Source organism: Carassius auratus, chromosome 26 (assembly GCF_003368295.1).
Source record: "Carassius auratus strain Wakin chromosome 26, ASM336829v1, whole genome shotgun sequence".
In the NCBI taxonomy this organism is placed as follows: Eukaryota; Metazoa; Chordata; class Actinopteri; order Cypriniformes; family Cyprinidae; genus Carassius; species Carassius auratus.
Window position 1 is genome coordinate 13,406,548 of NC_039268.1, and position 23,278 is coordinate 13,429,825.

Here is a 23,278-nt window from a genome sequence, read left to right on the forward strand (position 1 = left end):
AGCTCCGGGACTCGTGAACAATGTTAATTTTTAGTAAACGTCAGATGAGCTCGCTGTTAGAGTTGTGACGTTCGCGAACGAACCGATTCTTTTGAACGGCTCATAAACATGAACGATGGGTGCCGAGTCACGGCTGGAGGGGAGCCGTTCTTTCTGTCGCTCTTTTTTCCTATGCGTGTTTCAGAGCGCGTGTTTCACACAGATGCACACAAATGAGCTCCTCCGCGAGACAGAACAGTTATAGGGGGAGGGGCGCACCCAGCGCAGGTCAACCCTTTATAACGTGATGATATTAGTTATTAGTTGTGCACGCATCCTTCACGTGAGTACTCCAGTGGAAAAAAAACCTGCGTGCCTCTGTCATTGGGTAGGAGCGGAGCCATGACGTTTTGCACAGATATTCATTGCAGCCCACTTTGTTATTGTTCATTGACTTGAAGGGGCTGATGTCCTATTTGCAAAGTTTACAGTAGTAATAGTATGTAGACATTTCCATTTTATTTATTCTAATTTTATCTACTTTAAATATTTTTGGTTCTCTATCAAAATGTTCTTGTGTGATAACAATGTTCTTGTGTTGAAGTGTTTGTAGTAAAAGCTGTTTTGCACAGAAATTCATTGCAGCCGGCTTTGTTTTTGATGTTTATTTGTGAGTAGGTATTGTATGAATAACATAAGTCAGCGTAGCTTTGTTCATTCTTAAGCCAGACAAGAGGTGTGCTATACAGCCAGGACAGACAGAAGGCCATTACTGAATCCATAAATGCAAAATACAGATATTAACTTAAAAGTAAAGCATTCTCAAGGTGTTTTTGTCATGTTGCAATAGCCTGTTTACACTGATTATATACCAAAATCAAAGTTGATATTGTATGCTAATAAATAGAGTTGTCATAATAACATATTACATGCTTTGAATTCCTTATATATAGCTATGCAGTGTTCTAAGCAGCTTGGATGGGTCGCTGTACGTGATGCAACATTTATTATAACCAGAGACTTAATATAATAAAGAGACTTGAGACTTGACTTGGACTCTAGCTCAGAGACTTGAGACTTGACTTGGACTCTAGCTCAGAGACTTGAGACTTGACTTGGACTCTAGCTCAGAGACTTGTGAGCATCTCTGGTATTAGGTCTTCTTTGTCGCATCTTCCTCTTTATGATGCGCCAAATGTTTTCTATGGGTGAAAGATCTGGACTGCAGGCTGGCCATTTCAGTACCCGGATCCTTCTTCTACGCAGACATGATGTTGTAATTGATGCAGTATGTGGTCTGGCATTGTCATGTTGGAGAATGCAAGGTCTTCCCTGAAAGAAATGACGTCTGGATGGGAGCATACTGTATGTTGTTCTAGAACTTGGATATACCTTTCAGCGTTGATGATGCCTTTGCTGATGTGTAAGCTGCCCATGCCACACGCACTCATGCAACCCCATACCATCAGAGATGCAGGCTTTTGAACTGAGCGCTGATAACAACTTGGGTTGTCCTTGTCCTCTTAGTCCGGATGACATGGCCTCCCAGTTTTCCAAAAAGAACGTAAAATTTTGATTTGTCTGACCACAGAACAGTTTTCCACTTTGCCACAGTCCATTTTAAATGAGCCTTGGCCCAGAGAAAACAACTACGATTCTGGATCATGTTTAGATATGGCTTATTTTTTGACGTATAGGGTTTTAGCCGGCAACCGCGAATGGCACGGTGTATTGTGTTCACCGACAATGTTTTCTGGAGGTATTCCTGAGCCCATGTTGTGATTTCCATTACAGTATTATTCCTGTATGTGATGCAGTGCCCTCTAAGGGCCCGAAGATCACAGGCATCCAGTATGGTTTTCCGGCCTTGACCCTTACGCACAGAGATTGTTCCAGATTCTCTGAATCTTTGGATGATATTATGCACTGTAGATGAGGATAGCTTCAAATAAGTTTATGAGATTTGTAAATTATTCCATTCCTTTTTTACTCCTATTACTCCATTCCTATTTGTACAAGTGTCCCTTACTTTTTTGGAATTGGGTTTGTAGTATTTACCTTTTTTAAATAGTTTGATTTATGGTTGAATTTTGTTCAAAGGTATCATAATGCTTTGTTAATTATAATATATAGTTGTTATGATGGAGGCGTCGTGACAACAGAGTTGAGGATCCAAATGCAGGCTTTATTATAGAGAGTGGTCAAACAGGCAGATTCCAGTTCCAATAAACAATAATGTCCCAGGCAAAGACAAAGAGGAATCCATAAACAGGCAAAGGTCAGAGCAGGCAGCAAAACAATCATAAACCAGATAAACAGTCCAAGGTCAAAAACAAGGAGGCAAGGCAAAGCAAAGAAACACTGATACAGGGAACAGGGTACAGGCTAAACAATAATCAGCAAAGTGTGTGTGGATGTGTGCAACCTTTATAGTGTGAGACTAATGAGGTGATAAGAGGCCGGTGATTGCAATTGATGAGGAGTCCTGGCAAAGGATTATGGGAAATGGAGTCCAGGGTGAAGTGGCAAGAGTCTGGAATGGAGTGCCCTCTAATGAAGCTCATAGGCACTCCATCTAGAGATCATGGCAATTGTAGTGTAATAACTGAGAATAACTGTAAGAAAAAAATATTGTCCTTGTTTTTTCATTTTAAGATTAAGTGACATTTCACTGGTCTTTTGCCGACTGAACTTGGAAAATTTCCCCAGTTTTCATTTTAAAAATCTGGTCATTTTACTGGCAGGAGCTGTGAGGGATAATGCTTTATTGTGTAATCTCATTTGCTACCACTGGATTTTTAAAGAGCCAATAAGATGAAAATTCTAAGCTTCCTATCACTGTTTATAAGTCCTGTACAACAGTTTTAAATCCATCCAAGGTTAAAAATTCTCAGAGATCCCCAAACCGTTCGCGCGAAGCTGTTCAAAAGACTCAGTTTTCTTAAACCCCACCTTTCGGTAGCAAACTGTGTTCTGATTGGTCAACTGACATAGTCAGTTTTGATTGGTTGTTCCGCACACAACTTCACGGTAAACAATGTGTTAGCATCTTTTTGGGGTGAATTATGTCTTATTCCTCTCATCGCGAAGCAAACAGTAAAATAAAAAACTTGAACAGTCTCCCTGCTTTTTCTTCTGTGTGGGCGTATTCAAGCCGCGCTCTTCAGTTTGAATCTGAATAGCGCGTTCAGCTCTGGGGTGTGGTCACATTAGATATAATGAAGGGAGATTTGAAATACGTACATCACGTTGTTTTCATATGGATTACTTTATCACAGAATATCTGTTTTAGGCACTTGTTTAGTTTTAAAGTAGACATGTCAAGCTTTCTATAGATATCTCTCTCATGTCTCTTCATTGAGTATTCACGGAGTTACACTTAATTTTAATGACGTGTTTGTAAATAAAGGTCAGCACAGACAAAGGCTGCAGACAGCACACCTTGTTTTTTATCTTTATTTTATAAGTGCACAAAGTTATGTCTGTATCCAAAAAAAGTAGACCCTTTACAGATTAGCCATTCGTTCTTCTGAACTTCATTCTTTGGCAGTGAAAATAAAACAAACTTGTCTTTACAATTAAAAACACACTGTCTCCTCGACATGATGCTATCACACCAACTAACCAGAGCGTCTGTGTGGGGGGGTGGGGCAGGTCAGAGTTTTGTTTCTCCCAAGACGGTAGGCGGAGATTATTATGCAAAGTGTTCTAGTGACATACATAGAGATGGGCAAAAAATTTGAAATCTATAACGACTCGTTTCAGCGATTCAGAGTCGACTCCTTACTTTAGAAGCCAATAACTTTATAAATTGTGTACTTTTTGGTTTAAGTACTTTGCACATTGTTTACACTGATGGACAGCTACATCATACACTGTAATACAGGTAATTTTTGATTTCCCAAAATGACATGTTGGTCATTAGTTGGTAATATGTTGGACAAACAAACTAACAAGCAAACAAAAATACCTTAGAGTCAAGATTTAGATTTAGACTGGGACTACACTGCACTCAACTTCCCTTAGTTTGTACAGTTCACTTTTAAGGGCCTCAAAATAGATATGGACTTTGCGAATCAACTTCAAATATTTAATAAAACATTTTATTTATAAAGCTGTAAAAGGCCTTGCATGTTTTTATTAACTTTACAAAGAAGTAGTAGTTATAGCAGTTTATAGTAGTTTGTTTAAACAAGAACAGGCAATTGCATTTTGGGTGACATTTTTTTACTGTTTTCATAGACTGTTATAAAGTAGTTCTTTAATTTACTTACCCTCAAGTTGTTCCAAACCAGAATGAGTTTCTACCTTCAGTTTAACATAAAATAAGTCATTTTAAAGAATGATGGTAACCAGTTGCATGTAGCCATTGACTTCCATAGAATTATTTATTTCATACTATGTCATGTTTTCTTTCAATTACAGCAGCTTTAGTATTTATTTTTGGAACTGACTTGTTGTAGGCCTCATTGATTGTATGCGCCTCCGTTTTTAAGTAAAAAATAAAAATAAAAAATCATTATTTTCGGTTAATTTTAAGCTATTTACCCTCACAAACCAGTAACATACAGTAGTTACTCTCTTAACCTTTGTAACTAGTAGCAACTTTTAATGATGTAATAATGACTGATGTTGAGACTCCATGACAAAAAGATCTGGGCCTGTAGTCACATACATTTTATCTTACCACTAAGAGTTCTCCTAAATAACAGTAAAAGTTTTTAGGTAAGAGTTTTTTCTTAAAACCTATTCACAAAGCTGCTGAGACGAAATTTACTAAGGAACAGACAGAAGTCTTAAGCTAAGAGAAAAGGCGGGGTTGACCTCATTGCTATGGATGATGTCAGCATGCTTATGCACTATGCATACAGTGCACACAGTGATTAGCTAATAGTCTCTGTCAGAGATTTATTCATAGAAATATTGTAGAATGCATTATTATGTTGCCATATTCAAATAAAATATTTAAATTAAAAATGTTAATTGCCACATTTTTCTGGTTGACTAGAAATTGTTCATTTTAAGCATTAGTCGACTATTAGTCACACTTTTATTAATAAAACATATAAATTATAATAATGAGCTTTTAATTGCCTACATAGCCTAATAAGCGCTCAAGCGCACGCATAAAAAAGGCTTGCCACAGTGCAATAGCAAATATAATAATTTTGAATTTGTTAGGGAAGAACAGCATGTACACTGCATTAACGTTTTCATTTATTGTAATGTCGAAATGAATAGTTACACCAGTGCTTTCTTTTTTCGGTTTAAGAGATGAAGTCTGCAACACTGACTCCTCTTCGCAGCACCTGTATGCGTGTTTCATACAGATTACAAAATGTGAGAATATTTGTTTTCTGTTTGAATTGGCTCATTTAAACGTTCCACTCTCTATAGATATATTTTTTATGTCTTTGATAAGGCAAGCATACACAGAGATTCAAAGTGACACGCTCAAGTTCACATAGTCAGAGATGGCAGAAAGCCACTTCGTTTGCTTTCATTATTTTACAAAAGCACAACATTTTGTTGCTATTCTGAGTGCCCACAAATAAACGTAGAGTCTTTACATGTACAAAAGATGCATTACTCTTATCTGTATGAACAGAAATTATGAAGTATTTTAAGAGCAAAAGATTGCAGCAGAGTCCTAAATTTAGGACTGACATGCCCACTATTTTTGAAATTTTCTCCTAAATCTGCAAGTTAAGAGCTACTTTTAGGCTTAAGATGTTTTGTGAATACGGACCTTGATTTGTGAGCACGTTCTCTAAGACCACTTCAGTATTAAGTAGTCAGCAGCTATGAAGAACATAATAAAATTAAACCTCAGTGATTATGATAGGTTCCACTCTAGATTTGCTATCATTACTGCCATGTTTAGCAACATGAGTCAGCCTATTCATAAATCTCCCACTGAACTACATCTCTTAAATTACATCAGGCTACATGGTCACACATTAAAAGCCTTTGAATTTCAGTAGGAAACCCATTAGTGACCATTTCCCATACAAAAAGTTTATATATGACACGTAATATAAATGTAAGAAATGCAATATATTGCCCTATATATGTTAATATTACGATAAACGATATAACCTGCAAGTCAATAATATCAAAAAAAAATATAAATGCTTAAGGATAACAGCATATAGATAATACATATGTTAATATGATTAATATCGATATGCAGTCTTATGTATGTTAGCAGTATTTAATTAATTAATATATGTGTGTGTGTGTGTGTGGGGGGGGGGGGGGGGGCAACAAGAATGGCATTGCTTAATTGCAGGGAGGTACACAGTGACTTTCATACAAGCATTTTTGGTGAAATTCTGTCATTCTTTCATCATTATTCAATACTGCTGGTCAATAAACATAACACTAATACACATGTCGAAGCTTGTCTGGAAAAGCAGAAAAGTCTATGCACAATCATCTTCTTTCTTCCCTCTTGGCAAACAGCGTGCACACTTCTGGTCCCCCTGGATGGGCGAAAAAGAATGAGATGGAGGTGGGAGGGTGGCAGCAAGTTTCAAGATGCACACACAACTCCTTATTCCTAGAAGACTGGTTTCAAGAAAACAACGCGTGTGAGCATGCCTGGGACCCAAGGAGTGTAACACTCACACACTAACATGCTCACGAGAGAGTGGAGGAGTCATGGGCTCTGCTTTTCAATCTAAATGCAAATGTGAAGAACAGGAACTCATAAGCAACAGGACAGAAGATAAAACAATAGAGAAAAAGCACAAGATTAAGAAACACTTGTGTGTCATCTCGTATGTTTTAGAGTATGTGAGTGTGCATAGTTCCTATGAGTTTATGTTGTGATCAATAGAAAACTTTATTTTCCATGGATGTGTGCCTGTCCGCTCGTGGAATGTGGCTAATTCTTTTTTAATGAGCTGCTGATGTCATTAGTGTGAGGTGTATGCATCACTGCATCCACAATTGGTTGAAACCATAGTGATGAGGCACAACATGCACACAGCCGTCACGTCAGGCTGTAAAATTAAGATGCAGTTCTGTCAGAGCTGGAGTCATGCATGGCCGATCGGCCAGCAATAGTTTTTTTTTTTTTAGTATGTAAGCTAGTCAAATGTTTGTGTGTTTGTTCTCTTTGTGTGTTAATGAATGACTGCCCAAATCCATTGCAGTAAAAAAAAAAAAAGGTTCATTCATTTATGATGAATACAGTGCATAAGAATCTGACTCTGGATCATATTTCCAAATAAACCTTAAGTGACAGTTACAAAGCCACAGAAAGATTTGTTTATCCTTTATTGTGGGCGTATAATGAGGTTGTGTGTGATGCCCTCAGAAACAGGCTGCTCATTATCAGAAAAAGCTGCTCACTGGTTGTGAAACACTTCCTTGTAACACACCTTGAGCTCCTCTAATAAAACAACTATTTCAGGATTTCTCAAGTACTGTACTGTACTTATTAAATAAATGTAGCATGTGTTAAAAGCATTACATAAAACAGAATACATTAAATACCTTACACTCGAGAGATGGCAATGTACTTTTAAAACAAAACTTCAAAAGGAGGTAAATAATATTTTTGTTTATGTCCTTTTTCTTCTCCCACAAATGCTTAATGCTTTTTCTAACACATATTTGATGAATCAAAGTGGCAAATCCAAAATGTAATCCATCATTAATTTTTGGGTTTATGAATGTTTTTGTACACATATATATATATATATATGTGTGTGTGTGTGTGTGTGTGTGTGTGTGTGTGCTGGAAAAAGAGATAGAAAGAGATGCTCTTTGGCAGATGGCTCATATTTCTCTACTCCAGTTGTGAATCTCGGCCCACAGCCGAAACACATAAGCAGCTTCCAGATTAATAAATAAGCAAGCAAATAATTGGCAGCAATTAAATATTGAAATGCAGCGGTTGTTTACAGAAAAATGACTGGAGCTACAAATTGGGACATTAAGCTCCACTATAAGACAGCATGTTATCTAATTTTACAGATTCATTTGACAAGCATCAATCTTCTACTATATCTTTCATGTTATTATCTCATTACAGCCACTTTAGTTTGACTGTGTATCATGTAATTATATGTCATATAATGTGTTATTTTTATGACAAAGAACATATGCCTTGTGGCCCCCCAATACACAAATGTTATATGTACATAAATACATATCAAATTTCCATATATTAAATATATGGTTAAGAGGTAAAAACATATATGAACCCTGTTAGATAGTAAAACAATTTAATATACATATACATATACATTTAATATACATTGCACCAATATGTATGTTTATGTATGTGATAATGTTTGGATATATTTCATGTACATACATAGATCATAAAACATGCAATACATGTGGATATTATATAAGTAAATTTAAAATATAGACATTCCAAAACATATATAAACATACAGATTTTTGTATATATGTTGTATGGTATTATATGGTTACGACATGCAATACCATATATTAAAAAAGTCACAAAGATTTTATTAATATATGTCCATATATTAGTTTTACTATGAGGATGTTATATATGTTATAAATATGCCCAGAGAATGTAACGTATGTATATTATATATTGCTTTTTGGTAACATAAAATTACGATTTCATACTTGATATATTGGTCATGTGATAGTGTCTGTATTATTTGACTAAACAAAAAATCTGTGGTACATTAAACCTCAAAAATCTTAATCATCAGCTGTCACAGCCATATTGTTGTGTTGAGGTTTAGCTGGTCATCATGGTTCAGTTAGATTCTACACCATCTGGTTCCAAAAAAAAACTACTTTTTGCAAGCAACATGTAAATCTGTAATATATTGTTACATTGCAGTAGATGTCTTCCCAATTACATTTTAAAAGAGTGAAGGTCCGGAAGGTCCTGTGATGATTTAAGCTTGACTTTAACTGTTTTAGTCACTTAGCTTTGGGCTTTTGTTCATTTTCATCCTTGAGGGCTTTGTGGGTGTAAGTCAAACAGTGAAATGGAGAGATTTCAAGCAGCATTGGTATCCAATCCAATTAGAGCCAGCAGGGTTGTCCATGTGGTAGACTGAGAGACATAAAACAGAGCATTAAGGCAGTATTTGGGTAATGCCTGCTGTCCTGTACACCACTGCCTAATTGAAATTCATGAGGAAAACACCATGTGAATACCACCTCTTGAACATTTTGTTTTTCTCAAGAAGCAACTCAGCTTGGATCTGTGGGAACACATTTACAGTGCTTGCGACAAAATACATCTCTGATAAATATTGAAACACTATACTTTGCTTATTTGAGGTGTGTTGACTTGATGCAGCACTAGTCTGGACAGCCTAAATTGAAAGAGAACCATGATCAAAGATCAAAAGAAGTAGTTGCGATCATGAAAGTGGGTGCTTTTGAAATTCACAAATCCATTTTAAAGCTCTACCTACACTGCTGCTGTGTCCTTGGACAATAATTGTCAGCTTTATGCAAAGTGTCAAAATGTAATTACAATTCACATAATTGAGACATTATCAAACTGTTGAATATTCTGAAAACATTTAGAGAAAGATACATTCTTTTTTCATTGCTTGATGCTTCAAAGTTGAAACAAGGAAAAAATATAGTGCTTTGATCTTTGGTATTTATTAAGGCCTAATTGAAGGAATTCGCTCTTAAACAACGCAGATGCTCTTTGAAGCTGCAACCATTTAACAGTTCTTTGAATCTAGTCGTTAACCTTTATCTTCACATTTTTGGCTTGAAAATATATATGTAGCTCCAAGAATGACAGGTTGAGAGGAGGGAAATTTCACAACTTGTTTGTTTGATTTGCAAACAGTCACTGTGGAAACTGTGGGAGGGTGCCAGTGTTTATTAGGCCTTCAGAGAAAAGTGATGCTGGTGACATTTTGGGAACCCTTGAGCCTACAGTATGCAAGTGCAGGTTGCAGAAGGACACAAATTCACTGAAAGTCACTATTTTGAGAACATAGCAAGAAGCTTAGCCTCAGAGCTCTAAATATTCAGCGAGAGGTGTGTGTTATTGTCAGCCAGTTTTTTGACAGCACCCGGGGCTGCAGCGTGAGTCAGCAGCGCAGATGTCTGCTGCTAGCACTGCTCACATCTGGAGAGTCAAGGACACACAACAAATGTCATTTACATGTTGCTTCATCTGGCTTCAAGGGGGCAGAAAAAACATCATCCTGATTAGTGGATCTAAACAAGCAGGGCCATAATTGGACATTTGCCAAGGGGTATGCCAGATCAGTGTCGGAACCCCCTGGATTCTATTAGCCCCTAACACTAATTCCAGCCGAAAACGTTCTGCAAGACCATGACCAAAAGCCCATAAAGTAGCTTAACTAGTTAATAACTAGCATTAACTAAAGAATGGGAGGATACAAACTCATCAGGAGTGAATAAAGTGACAAAGATTTGAACTCCCATCACCCATTTTCAATAGGCTACCATAGGAGAAAAAAGTTAAAACATAAACAAAGAAAGAAAGAAATGTGTGTCATATTACATCCCCTTTGGGTTAATCCTCACTTTTTGTAGGGTCATTTGAATATATATATATATATATATATATATATATATATATATATATATATATATATATATATATATATATATATATATATATATATATATATATAAAGTATTCATTTGCCTCAAAGATATTCATATTTTTGCACATTTTTATACAATATGAGAACATTTAAGTAAAATGTACTTAAAAGAACATCTGCATTGTTTCATTTTTACTTACTAGAGACAGTTCTTGGACAATTTGCCAAGCTAAGTCAAAATTGTATACTAATATTTCACTTTATACTATTAAATACTCTTAAAATGATATGATTCCCAATATGACCACTAGATGGAAGCAGAGGACCATTTATTTATTTATTGCCAAAAACACCCTAACATACATACAAATACATACACAAACATAAATCCAACCATACATGTATGTCCTATCAGTTGAGTACTGTTTGTAATAAGGTGTCTGCCTGAATGAAGAGGCATAAAAAGGTGTCTGGATGGATGAAAGAGGATTGTTGTCTTTCAGGATTGTTTAAACCTTATTTTCTTATTTACCATTTCCACTTTGGAATCTGTTCTTTTCATGTGTTTTCTTAATGGATTTATATTTAGACATTATAAAATCACTATCATAACATTTAAAAATCTCTTTATTGTCAAAGTTCAGCATTATTTTATAGAAGTAGAAGTAGAAGTAGAAGTAGAAAGCGTTTTCAACTCATTGGATCTACTTAACACACATAGATGGCCTATTTTGAATTCAAAATGACAATTTATGACAGGAAAAACTCAGAAATTAACTGATATGAATCACTTTGCCCTCTTAGGCAGTGGCAGATGGTGCAAGGGTATTTTCATAGGGGTGGTCAGCAAGGGGCCAACAACCAGTCTGCGGTGGCACAGAAATCTTCATTATTTCTATATAAAAATGTATTTAACTATAAAGTACTGATCTGTTTTGGTGCCTACAACACAACTGGATACAATTAATTTGTATTTAATTGTAATTGAGATTGAGTTGTTAATTAGATAGAGTAATACTAAGTAAAAAATGATTATTATCATTACAATAATCAGTGAACTCTGATAAAGTAAACAGTCAATGTTTAACATTCTATTAGTTAATTCATTAATTTATTAATTCATTACAACAGTTTTGCAATACCTAAATCGAGCTCTGTACAAAGGAAAAGAAAAAAGTTATCTTTTGAATACCCATCATGTAATAATGTGAAAAAAGGGCAGAATTCAACAGCACATAAATGCTAGAATGTAAAATTAGTTATTTTACGCATTTAAATATGGTTTCATTTTCATACTTTACAAATTAACAAAAATGTTTTGCATATTTTTAGAATTAAATTACAAATAAAAAAATACATATCATCACACCCTATTGTGATCTCAAATGGCAGAATATTTCAGCACATGCATTTGAGAGATGTTCTTAAATGTGATGCATACAATAGGCTACATAGATGCATTCACAGTTTTGCAGCTTTAATCAGCATTTGGTAATTTCATGAATTAAATGACGATGTATGGCCGTAGTTTCATAGTATGATAAAACAGGACAGGACAGGAAACTTTGTTTTTACCGACATATAACAATGTCTCATCAAACAGTTTACTGTTGTTCTACTGAAGCTCATTTGGCATCTGCACCTTTTCCGCACTTGTTTGACTAGCACACTGAGGGATAGTGGAAGTGCGCATCTGAAAAGTTTCCCGTTTGTTGTGGTCATAAAGAGCATTAGAAAAGCTAAAACCTGTTTAACAATAAGGTTTCATTACATTATTTTCAACAACTAAGCTTTTGATTATTTATAACGTTTTACTAAAGAAGATTTCCACAGATTGATTTAGGCAAAATGGCGACCCCTATGCATGGCGCACTTATGCACTGCAATTACTGCATACCCCATTATTGCACCACTGGAGCCATGTCAGGGGTTGTTAGTCATGTCATGCCAGCAACAAAAAACTATAAATACAATTAGCTCTAGAAAAAGGCTGTTTTTTTATTTTCTTTCTTTCTCTCTCTTTTTTTTTTTTTTCTTTTTTTTTTTTTTTAAATCAGAGCAATGTCTCAGTGGACAGGCACGAACAAGGTGAACAACAGTGTTATGTTCTTTTGACAGTTAAAAACAACTAAGTCTTACTGGCTCATTCAGCTGTAAAAATTAGCTAAGGTTGAGGAGCAACTCATTTTACAGTTTATAATGTAGATCTAAATTATATTATGCACAGGCATGCTGTTCGATAATTATGTTAAAGGTAAAGCATTTAATTTCTGAACAGAATTACAATAAAATATAATGACTTTGTTTAAACCTGTTACATTACACAGTATAAAGTATACCTAACTTCAATCTGAATGTAAGTTTTTTTGGGCAATATTTTGCATTTAAATTACATTTAAAAGAAAAGGTTTTAAGTTTTAATTAGTATTATAATGCAATGAGTTAAACTTTAAAAGTGCATTTTTAAACTTGTAATTAGTACATCTTTATAGGTTATTTTATAATTATTTTGTAAGGAGGATTTAGGCTGAGTGGATTCCATAAGCGGGTCTTTATTATAGGATCTGAGCATAAAATCCAAACAATATTCACAACTCGTGGTCAGGTCACAGGCTTGGGTCAAAACACAGGCAAAACAATCCACTGGCAGACAAATCCAAAACAGTAATCCAAAAACGTGAGTCAAAAGAGCAAAAGCAAGGATCATAACAAGTATCAACAATGGAATAATGAAAGAACGCTTAGTAAGGCAGTGAACTGGCAATACTTCGCAAAATGGCAGTACAAACAAATGACTTACATACAGGGTGACAGGAAATGACAAGACAGGAAATGATGTGGCAGGAACAGGAAATGGCAGAGTTCAATATTCAGGTGAAGGCTCCCTCTGGTTGACTGGAGCCTGATCAAACGTTACAGATTCCCTCCCCCTAGGAACACCTCTAGGTGTTCTTCTAGGACGACCCCTTGGTCTGGGTGCCGGACGATCTGGGTAAGTTTGGTGAAAGTCTCTGATAAGTGATGAATCCAAGAACACTTTGGAAGGGGGTAAGCCCAGTTGAAGAGTGAGTGAGGGAATTTTGGGCATACTCTGCCCATGGGAGGAATATGCTCCATTTCTCCTGTTCATGGCTACAGTATGATCTCAAGTATCTACCAATCTCCTGATTAAGACGCTCTACTTGACCATTAGCTTGAGGATGATAGCCAGATGTGAGACTGACGTTGATGTTTAAATGTTTGCAAAAAGCTCTCCAAACACGGGATGTGAACTGTGGCCCACGATCAGTCACAATATCATCTGGTAGTCCGTAAATCCTAAATACTTGATTGAACAAAACTTGGGCAGTTTCCATGGCAGTGGGTATTCCTTTCAATTGAATGAGACGACAAGACTTAGAGAAGCGGTCAATGGAGACCATAATGGTGGTGAATCCTTGAGAGTTAGGCAGATCAGTGACAAAGTCAATAGACAGGTGTGACCAGGGCCATTGGGGAATTGGTAGCGGTTCTAGAAGTCCTGCAGGCAATTGTCGAGGTGTTGTCTGAGCACAGATCTGACAAGCACGTACATAGTTACTGACATCTGCAGATAATGTGTGCCACCAAAAAGAATTTCTGACCAAAACCGTGGTGCGATTAATTCCAGGGTGTCCAGAAGCAGGGGATGTGTGAACCCATTGAATGGTTCTGTTACGCAGACTGGTTGGAACATAGATTTTCCCAGCTGGGCACTCTGGAGGGGATGGCTCTTCGTGTTGGGCATGTTGAATCTCTTCCATAATGTCCCACTGGATGGGTGCGATGATGATGGATGGTGGTAAGATGGTTTCTGGTCTCATCTGTGAATTGGCAGAGTCATAGATACGTGACAATGCATCTGCCTTACTATTTTTGCTCCCTGGACGGTATGTGACTGCAAAATTGAATCGAGTGAAAAAGAGTGCCCATCTTGCCTGACGAGGATTCAAACGCTTGGCATTCTTGATATACTCTAGGTTTTTGTGGTCTGTAATGACCTGAAAGGGATGAAGGGCGCCTTCTAGCCAGTGTGTCCATTCTTCAAGAGCGGCCTTGATGGATAATAATTCCTTGTTACCAATATTGTAATTTCTTTCGGCTGGTGTTAACTTTCTTGAGAAGAATGCACAAGGGTGTAACTTTCCGGGTGTTCCATGACGCTGAGAGAGGACATCACCGATTCCACAGTCGGAGGCATCAACCTCGACGATGAAGGGAAGTTTAGGATCTGGATGCTTAAGAATGTGAGCTGTGGTGAAACTGGACTTGAGCTTATTGATTGCTGAAGTAGCTGCCTTTGTCCATACTAACTTCTTGGGTTTTCCTTTAAGTAGTGAGGTGACAGGTGCAGCTATGGTACTGAAATCACGGATGAATCTACGGTAGAAGTTTGCAAATCGTTGTAACTCCTTAACAGTGCTGGGTGTGGGCCAGTCCATGACAGCTTTTACTTTGATGTCATCCATCTCAACTCCTGAATGGCTAATATTGTATCCCAGGAACTTAATTGATGTAACATGAAACTCACACTTTTCTGCCTTGACAAAAAGACCATTCTGGAGTAGGCGTGACAACACAGTTCTTACATGAGAGATATGATCCTCGATGGAGCAAGATTAGATCAAGATATCGTCTATGTAGACATTCACATACTGATACAAGAGATCCTTGAAAACTTCATTAACGAAGGACTGGAAGATTGAAGGTGCATTGGCCAACCCAAATGGCATAACCAAATACTCGTAGTGCCCCCTGCTGGTGAGAAAAGCCGTCTTCCATTCATCACCCTCACGGATTCTGATGAGCAGATCTGAGATCCAATTTTGTAAAATAGCTGGCCTCATGTAATTGCTCCAGAGAAGAAGGGATAAGAGGCAAAGGATGGCGATTCTTAACAGTGATAGCGTTGAGTGCTCGATAGTCAATACAAGGTCTTAAACCACCATCTTTCTTGTCAACAAAAAAGAACCCAGATGCTGCGGGAGAGGTGGATGGCCTAATAAACCCATAAGATAAGGCCTCTTCAATGTATTCTTCCATGGCCTTGGTTTCAGGAATAGACAGCGGATAAACACGACTCTTAGGTGGAGAGGTGTTAGGAAGGAGGTCAATGGCACAGTCCCAGGGGCGATGAGGTGGCAACTTGGTGGCCTTGTCTTTGCTAAACACCTCAGCTAAGTCAGCATACTCAGTAGGGACATTAGTGGGTGGTGAAGTTGGATTCTTGGCTAGATGAGTCATGCAGACTGGAAGCTTGGTGGGCAGCTCTAGACAGTGAGAGTGACAATGAGGTGACCAACTGACCAACTCCTTCTCCCTCCAGGAAAACTGTGGTTCGTGCGTAGACAACCAAGGATATCCTAGGATAACTGGGTTTCGTGGTGATGATATAACATATGGAGTGATTTCTTCCATGTGAAACAGGCCAACTCTAAGTTTTATGGGAAGTGTTTGATGAGTGATATGACCTTTACCGACAGGACCATCATCAACGGCAGTAACAGCAATAGGTGGCTCACATTTGATTGTAGGAATGTTCAACTGCTTAACTAAATCTTGATGGATCACATTTGCAGCAGCTCCAGAATCTATTAACGCTTAAAAATGATGGTTTTGATTAGCAACCGACAAAATTATGGGAAGTGACAAGCATAAACTGATTTGTAAAGCATTGAACATGTGACTCACTCGATAACTTGAATAGGGGTTTGCAGCAGGTTTAACAGGACAGTTGGAACAGCGATGTCCTGATTCACCACAGTAGAAACAGAGTTGATTGAGTAATCTTCTTCTCCGTTCATCAGGTGGTAAGTGAGTTCGTCCAATTTGCATGGCTTCAGAAGGAACAGACTGACATGGTGTTTGCACAGTAATAGTAGGCACATAAGCGAAGTTAGACTTGGGACTTGGTTGAGTTCCTTTAGTCCCCTGATCCGCAATGGTCTCCTTTAGTACCCTGATCTGCCATTGCCTCCTTTAGTCCCCTGATCCTCCATTGGCCTCCTCTCCAGGAACTGGACCTCTCCGTGGGCTATACTTAGGAACTGAAGCCCTCCGTGGGCTATACTCAGGAACTGGAGCCCACTCTGAGCTGGATTCGGGTACTGGGAAGTGCTTACGAGGAGCTGGCACTGGAGTGAACTCAGGGGCTGGAGCCAACACTGGAGCACACCTTCAGACCAGAATCAACCACCTTCTCTTCCACAGATTCCCCTCCACAGATTCAAACACTATTCAAAAAGGGGGGAAATAAACACAGGGAATAAGACGCCGTTTACTTTCAGTTTGGGTCTGGAATTCTGTAACTTTCCACCTACTGTGGTGGAGATGAGAAGACAAAGGAGCACAAAGACAAAGTTTTTTAGGCAGTACAGTTACTTTAGTTTTAATGTAGTCTTTCAGGGATGTGTACTGTGCAAAAAGCACAGCACTGACAACAAAGCCTTTCACTGCAAGCAAGTGATTAAATAATGCAGTCACCAATTTCAAATATTAAAATTTCAAATATATATGCCTTTATTTTTGATAGGACAGTAACTTGACAGGAAGCGACGTGGCAGAGAGAGAGAGGGAACAGGATTGGGAAAGGTTTGCGAGCCGGGACTCGAACTCAGGATGCTCAAAGCTAGCGCAGCAGCGTTACATGTCGGCACATTGCCTATGAGGCTATATGTATGAGGCTTTTGTTATTTTTGTTGCCCTATTCTGAATATTACATGTTACATTTACATAACTGGAATAGGAGAAACTACTTTAACATGACCTTTAAGTCCAGTTGCTTCTGATTTCACATACATGACTATCTGTCTATGACTATCACACTCATTGTTTCAGAATCACACTCAGTATTGCACAAACTCTAGGTTTCTTAATCTAATTGTGTTCTGTAATAATGTGGCAAGTCTTTTTTTCATGTAATTAGTTAACATTGATGCATTATAATGATCCTCGGAAGCACTTTAATTAGATTTGAATCATTAATGAGAAACTCATGGTTAATGAAGTTTGATTGGACATGTGAGTGTGCAGAGACAGACCCACATGTAAGCTTGCAAAACACACACACACACGTTACTAAATGAAGGGATTTAGATAAATGAAACATTTTTGTAAAGTATTATTTTCTTGGGGGGGGGGGGGGTCTGTGTGTGTGTGTGTGTGTGTGTGTGTACTGGTATATATGGTTTATGAGGACACAAATGGGTATAATGGCATGGGTACTACAACGTTAACATGGTTTATGAGGACACTTCCTGTGTTCCCGCAAAACAAAAGAATAAAAAAAAATATAAGATGATGTTTTATGAAATTCAAAAATTGCCAGTAGTTTTCTCTAAAGGGTAGGTTTAGTACAGTATTCTACAGTTTGTCCACTATAAAAATCATTAAGCCTATGGAGAGTCCCTGTAAATTAGAAAATGCAAGTATGTGTGTGTTTTTTGAGGACAAATCTATACTTATTTAATCTAAATTAATCTCCAAAAATCTCCTTTTGGGGACATCCTGGACAAAAAGCACTCATATGTCAGAATGCTGTTCATAGACTTCAGTTCAGCATTCAACACAATCATCCCTCAACATCTCATTTACAAACCGATCCAGCTGGGGCTCAACACTTCACTATGCAACTGGCTGTTGGACTTTCTGACTGGAGGACCTCAGGCAGTTCGGGTCGGCAGCAACACATCCAGCACCATCACACTGAACACTGGGGCCCCCCAAGGATGTCTGCTGAGCCCCCTCCTCTTCACTCTGCTGACCCATGACTGCACACCATCACACAACTCCAACCTCTTCATTAAGTTTGCAGATGACACGACTGTGGTGGGTCTCATTAGCAACAAAGATGAGACAAACTACAGGAGTGAGATGAGCCACCTGGCTGGGTGGTGCAGTTCCTCTGACCATCAACGGTGCGACTGTGGAAAGAGTGAGCAGAAGTTCCTGGGTGTGCACATCACAGAGGACAACTACTGGACTGAAAACCCAGCAGTGTCTGTACTTCCTCCGCAAACTGAGGAGAGCCAGAGCCCCGGCCCCAATCATGTACACCTTCTACAGAGGCACAATCGAGAGCATCCTGACGAGCTGCATCACTGTGTGGTATGGCGCCTGCAACGCGCCCTGCCGAAAGACTCTGCAACGCATAGTGAGAGCAGCTGAGAAGATCATTGGTGTCTCTCTCCCCTCCCTCCAGCACATTTACGGAACACGTCTCACTCGCAAAGCACTCTGCATCGCAGGTGATCCCACACACCCATAACACAGCTTCTTCAGCCTTCTGTCATCAGGGAGGAGACTGCGGAGTCTCCAGGCCAGGACCAGCAGACTGAAGGACAGCTTCATTCATCAGACTTTCAGGAAGCTGAACTCCCTCCCGAACTTGCCCCCCGTCCCTCTTCTGCTCCAGGCACCACTGAACTATGAACCCCCCTCCCAGATCCCCCCCCCCCCCACTAATATGTGATGGCATGCACCAGTCACTTGGTGCAGCATTGGTCTGCTCACTACCTCATTCAGCATGGAACTGACGTCATTCCACTACCTCATCAGTCAGTTAAATAAAATAACTGCTCTTGAGCCCTTTGTCACTTTAATCAGACTTAATAAGCTTTTTTTGCACTAGAAACATTTATCTGCACTGTTGTTCACTTCAATGATTTGCAATCTGTCTGCCATTTGCTTTGCGCTGCTTTATTTAACTTTATTTTTAATTTCATTGTATGTCTTTTTTTACATTCCCTTATTGTATAGTTGTATCTAAATTTTATATTTGATCTAGATTTTTGGGCTTTAATGTTAATGGTATCTGCATGCACCGCGGTCTGAACGTAACGCAATTTCGATTCTCTATATGTATGTACTGTACATGTGGAAGAATTGACAATAAAGCAGACTTGACTTGACTTGACTTTACTTCATCCTTAAAAAAAAGTATAAAAATGTAAAGAAAAATTTAAGAAAGTTCTCTGTTTGGGTTTGCAGTAACAGAGCAAGGTTTTTTTGGGATACTTTCAACTGACATCTGATTGCATTTTCAGTGTTCATGCTTTGTAAATGACATATGCTCTTTTTTACCTCTTGATGTTTTTTCACTGTACTAGAATTTTGTGACAATTCTTGAAAACTGTATAATTTAAATAGAATATTGAATATTGAAACCATGGTTTTGACAGCTAATGCTCAGTTCTAAATAGCACTGCACATCATTTTTTTTTCTTTGCATATCGAATTTATGTCTTTCTGTTAGTCAATGAGTAATACAGTACTTGCCATGTCTATAAGGTCAATGTCATATACTACAAGTTTTGTACAGGTAGTGTGACACTAATTCATACAAAATAGTTCCTTTTTTCGGTCAATTTTATATGGGTAAAATTTGCAAATTTCCATCATGCTTGTTAAAGCTTTACAGAAATTCCTTGATGTAAAAATTAAAAATTAGCAACTTTCTCTTTCATGGCATTCATTTTTCTATTCAAATTCTTCAATGATGCTATTCACTTGCATGACCATGCCTTTCCTGATAATGACTGCATAACTCTTAACCTTGGATCATGGCCATATGGTCATAAGAAATCCCTTGAGGCATTACGGTGGATAGCGCTCTTTACCATCTAAGTGCCTGATGGTATTGCACGCTTTAACCTTTTGACCTGATGATGTGGGAGGATTCACTAATTTTTCATAGCCCTAGAACTTTTATCTCACAGTTGCAGAAATTTTGTGTTGATGGTTTTTAATTTAAATAATTGATTTGTTGCTCTTTTTAATGCAGCAGTCTCTAGTCAGGGTAAAGTGGTATATTTAATTTCTGAATTAAATATAAAAAAATAAAAAAACGGGGCTGTGAGTGACTGCAGTTCCTCCGATCTCCATACGACCACGCATTCCCTTGTTCAAAACATCAAGAAAATAGGATTCTGATGAAAAATATATTTTTTCTTTATCTAATGTCAAGAGATGAGGTAAGTATTATAAATAAAATATATAAATTAAAAATTAGTCTAATATCCAGTAGAAACATCACATGTAGAAGTTGGCCTCCAGCTTTGGGGGGGGGGGGGGCATGTCACTCTTGCAATAACAATAACAAAGAAGGCTTTAGTGCCAAAAAACAACCCCCCCCCCCCCCAGCTCTACAGAAGTCATTAGTGTCATTCAGCATAGTTCAGATCAGCGTGGATTCAGATCAGTTCAATAACTTTGTCAATTTAATCTATTATGAAATTCAGTAGTGTCATTCAAATCAATGCATTTCAGTGTTGATTCAGTTTAGATCAGTAACTGTCATGTTCATCAGTTATGAAAAAAACAAAAAGCTATCATATGGCCTCAGAAGATATGAAAAACTCTTTACCTGAAATGTTAAACCTTTTTAATGTATTAGTTTTAATGTTTGGCTCATATGCTGAGTTACGCCCATGTCACAGGAAGCTTTCTCCCTAAAAACATACAGTAAGTGCAAATTTATGATGTGACTGCTCTAAATTTACAGTAAACCAAACATTTGTTTTTCACTTCCATCTGGTATGTGATGGGTGAAATGGGGGTCGGAAGACCCCAATGGTGTGTCATTTCCTGTTATTCTGTTACAGACAGTCTTGTTTTTAAAGACGTTTTAAGAAAAGAGATAGAGAGGGGAAAAGAAAATCCTCTTAGAAACCAGCCTTCACAAATCAGACTGCAGTACTGGATTCTCTGACAGCCAGACAGAGCTAATGACGACCTGGTTTTCTATGCCTCCTGTTCTCTTTTTCAACACACACACACACACACACATAACACGTGGATGCTCTGGCATCTTCTCTTTCCTCAACAGCAGGCTGTGCTGTGTGCTATGTAGGGCAAAATAAATGAGCAAAGTCTATTCTTATAGCCCATGGAGTGCTCTGCCCACCCCTTGCACTGCCCACTGCACTCTTCTGCTGCTAATTCACTTCATATATAGTGTGATATACTATACTATCATTTTGTCACAGTGATGTTGCAGTAGGCGTATTTGGTTAGACGATGAAAGGTGCAATAATAAAGCAACAGTGTTTTATGAGGTCTGCGTGACCTGGTTGGGCCTCTGTGTATGTCACTGAGGCGGCACAGGCAACTGAGCAGTTGTGAGACAGATAAATGAATCTAGCAAACGGGTCCGAAGTGGAAAGCTGTGCAAATCTCCCATCTGCTGGTCATTTTGTGTACTGCACAATTGAATGATAGTGATATTGGTTTAAACTCCTTTGCTATAACATGTCACTGAATGGTATATGAAAAAAAAAAAAATGACACTTGTTATGGCACTGTAGTGACAGTGAAGTCAGTCACTCAAGAGTTTATTGCTCTTTTCAATGGGGACTGAGGTTTTAAGCTTCAAAAAGAACCATGGCAGTCTCGTAAAACTCTATTTTGCATCTATTTTAAGACTTTTGAAGGAACATGATAGCTTTGCATTTATTTATTTGTCTGTTTCTTTCTTGCTTTCTCTGCAGACTGTCTACAAGCCCTGGCTCTGCGCTCAGTATTTCCAGAGTCCTCATTCAGGCTGCAGTCATAAGATTCCCTGTGAACAATACTGTCTTGAGGTTCAGCAGAGGTGTCCGTTCATATTGCCTGACAATGATGACCTTATACATGGTGGAACTCCCAGTTTTATATGTGCAGGTTGGTACAAAAATATTTGCGAACTTCGTATTGCCAGAACTGAATTGTAGTTTGTAAGAAATTTTGTACATTTTGCACTGTAATATATGTTAATCGTCATTTAAGTGCTGGTAATTTCATGTTTTGTGTCAAGCAAAATTCTAATGTTAGTAGTAAAGCAATGAACAGTCAAAATGTAACCATTAAAACAATCTAAAGTCTTTAATATTAAAATAAAGTACAGTCTGCTCATACTGTAGATAGCTTTTTATCAGATCACATGTACTGCAGTAGGAGACCAGTCATAATTAATTGTATCAGAACCTCAAAAAAGTAACACATTAAGCACATCATAGAAATCAAAAGCAGCAAAATCAGCAGGAAACAAAGTTTGATTTTAATAATAAAATAAAAAATCATGTTATTTTTTCATAGTGCAGAGCTTGTTCATCATTATAATTTTTTAGCACTTCTTTAACGTGAATACACTGAAAATACTGAAATGAAACATGCTATTTGGATTATCATACAGCTTTTTAGTGACATCTGTTGGACAATTGCTGAAACCGTCCTAAATATAACCATCCTAAAACCCGTCAATAAATGTTGATATTGTTGACATATGGTTGCTATGTATAAACAATCATCATATACAGTATATTATTATCAAACAATTTTACCTATGATTTTTGATGTTATAAATACATATATTCAACTAGAGAATGCATAGCCTCTATAAAAATTATATATGGCCTTATAAGCAACATCACTACTAACAACATTTATAGGCAATATCACTAAATTCTCATGCAATAGGACAATATTACATGTGTCACATTTCTGTATGCTGCATAAAAATCTGGTGAGCACTTCATGTACATCACCTCTCTCTTATACTCATCACTAATCAATAATAATATTGTAATCAATTAATAGTTTAAAGATAATAATAATATGAATAATAATCAACATTATTTACATCACTTAGCAGATTGTTTTTAAATGAGGAAAAGCTATTCATCATAGAGGTGCCAACAATATTAGCAGTGAAATAATTTTTGAAGTTGAATTTTGAGGTTGAACCAAAGACAAAA

The 23,278-nt window shown here is 37.6% G+C and overlaps 1 protein-coding gene across 1 annotated transcript in view; it reads left to right on the top strand.

Moving 5' to 3' along the window:
• nalf1a (NALCN channel auxiliary factor 1a) overlaps positions 1-23,278 on the top strand; it is a 62,339-nt gene that overhangs the window by 33,678 nt on the left and 5,383 nt on the right. The window contains exon 2 of the mRNA XM_026204329.1: positions 22,034-22,205. Coding sequence (XP_026060114.1) covers positions 22,034-22,205 — 172 coding nt within the window. The remainder of the gene's footprint in view (positions 1-22,033; positions 22,206-23,278) is intronic.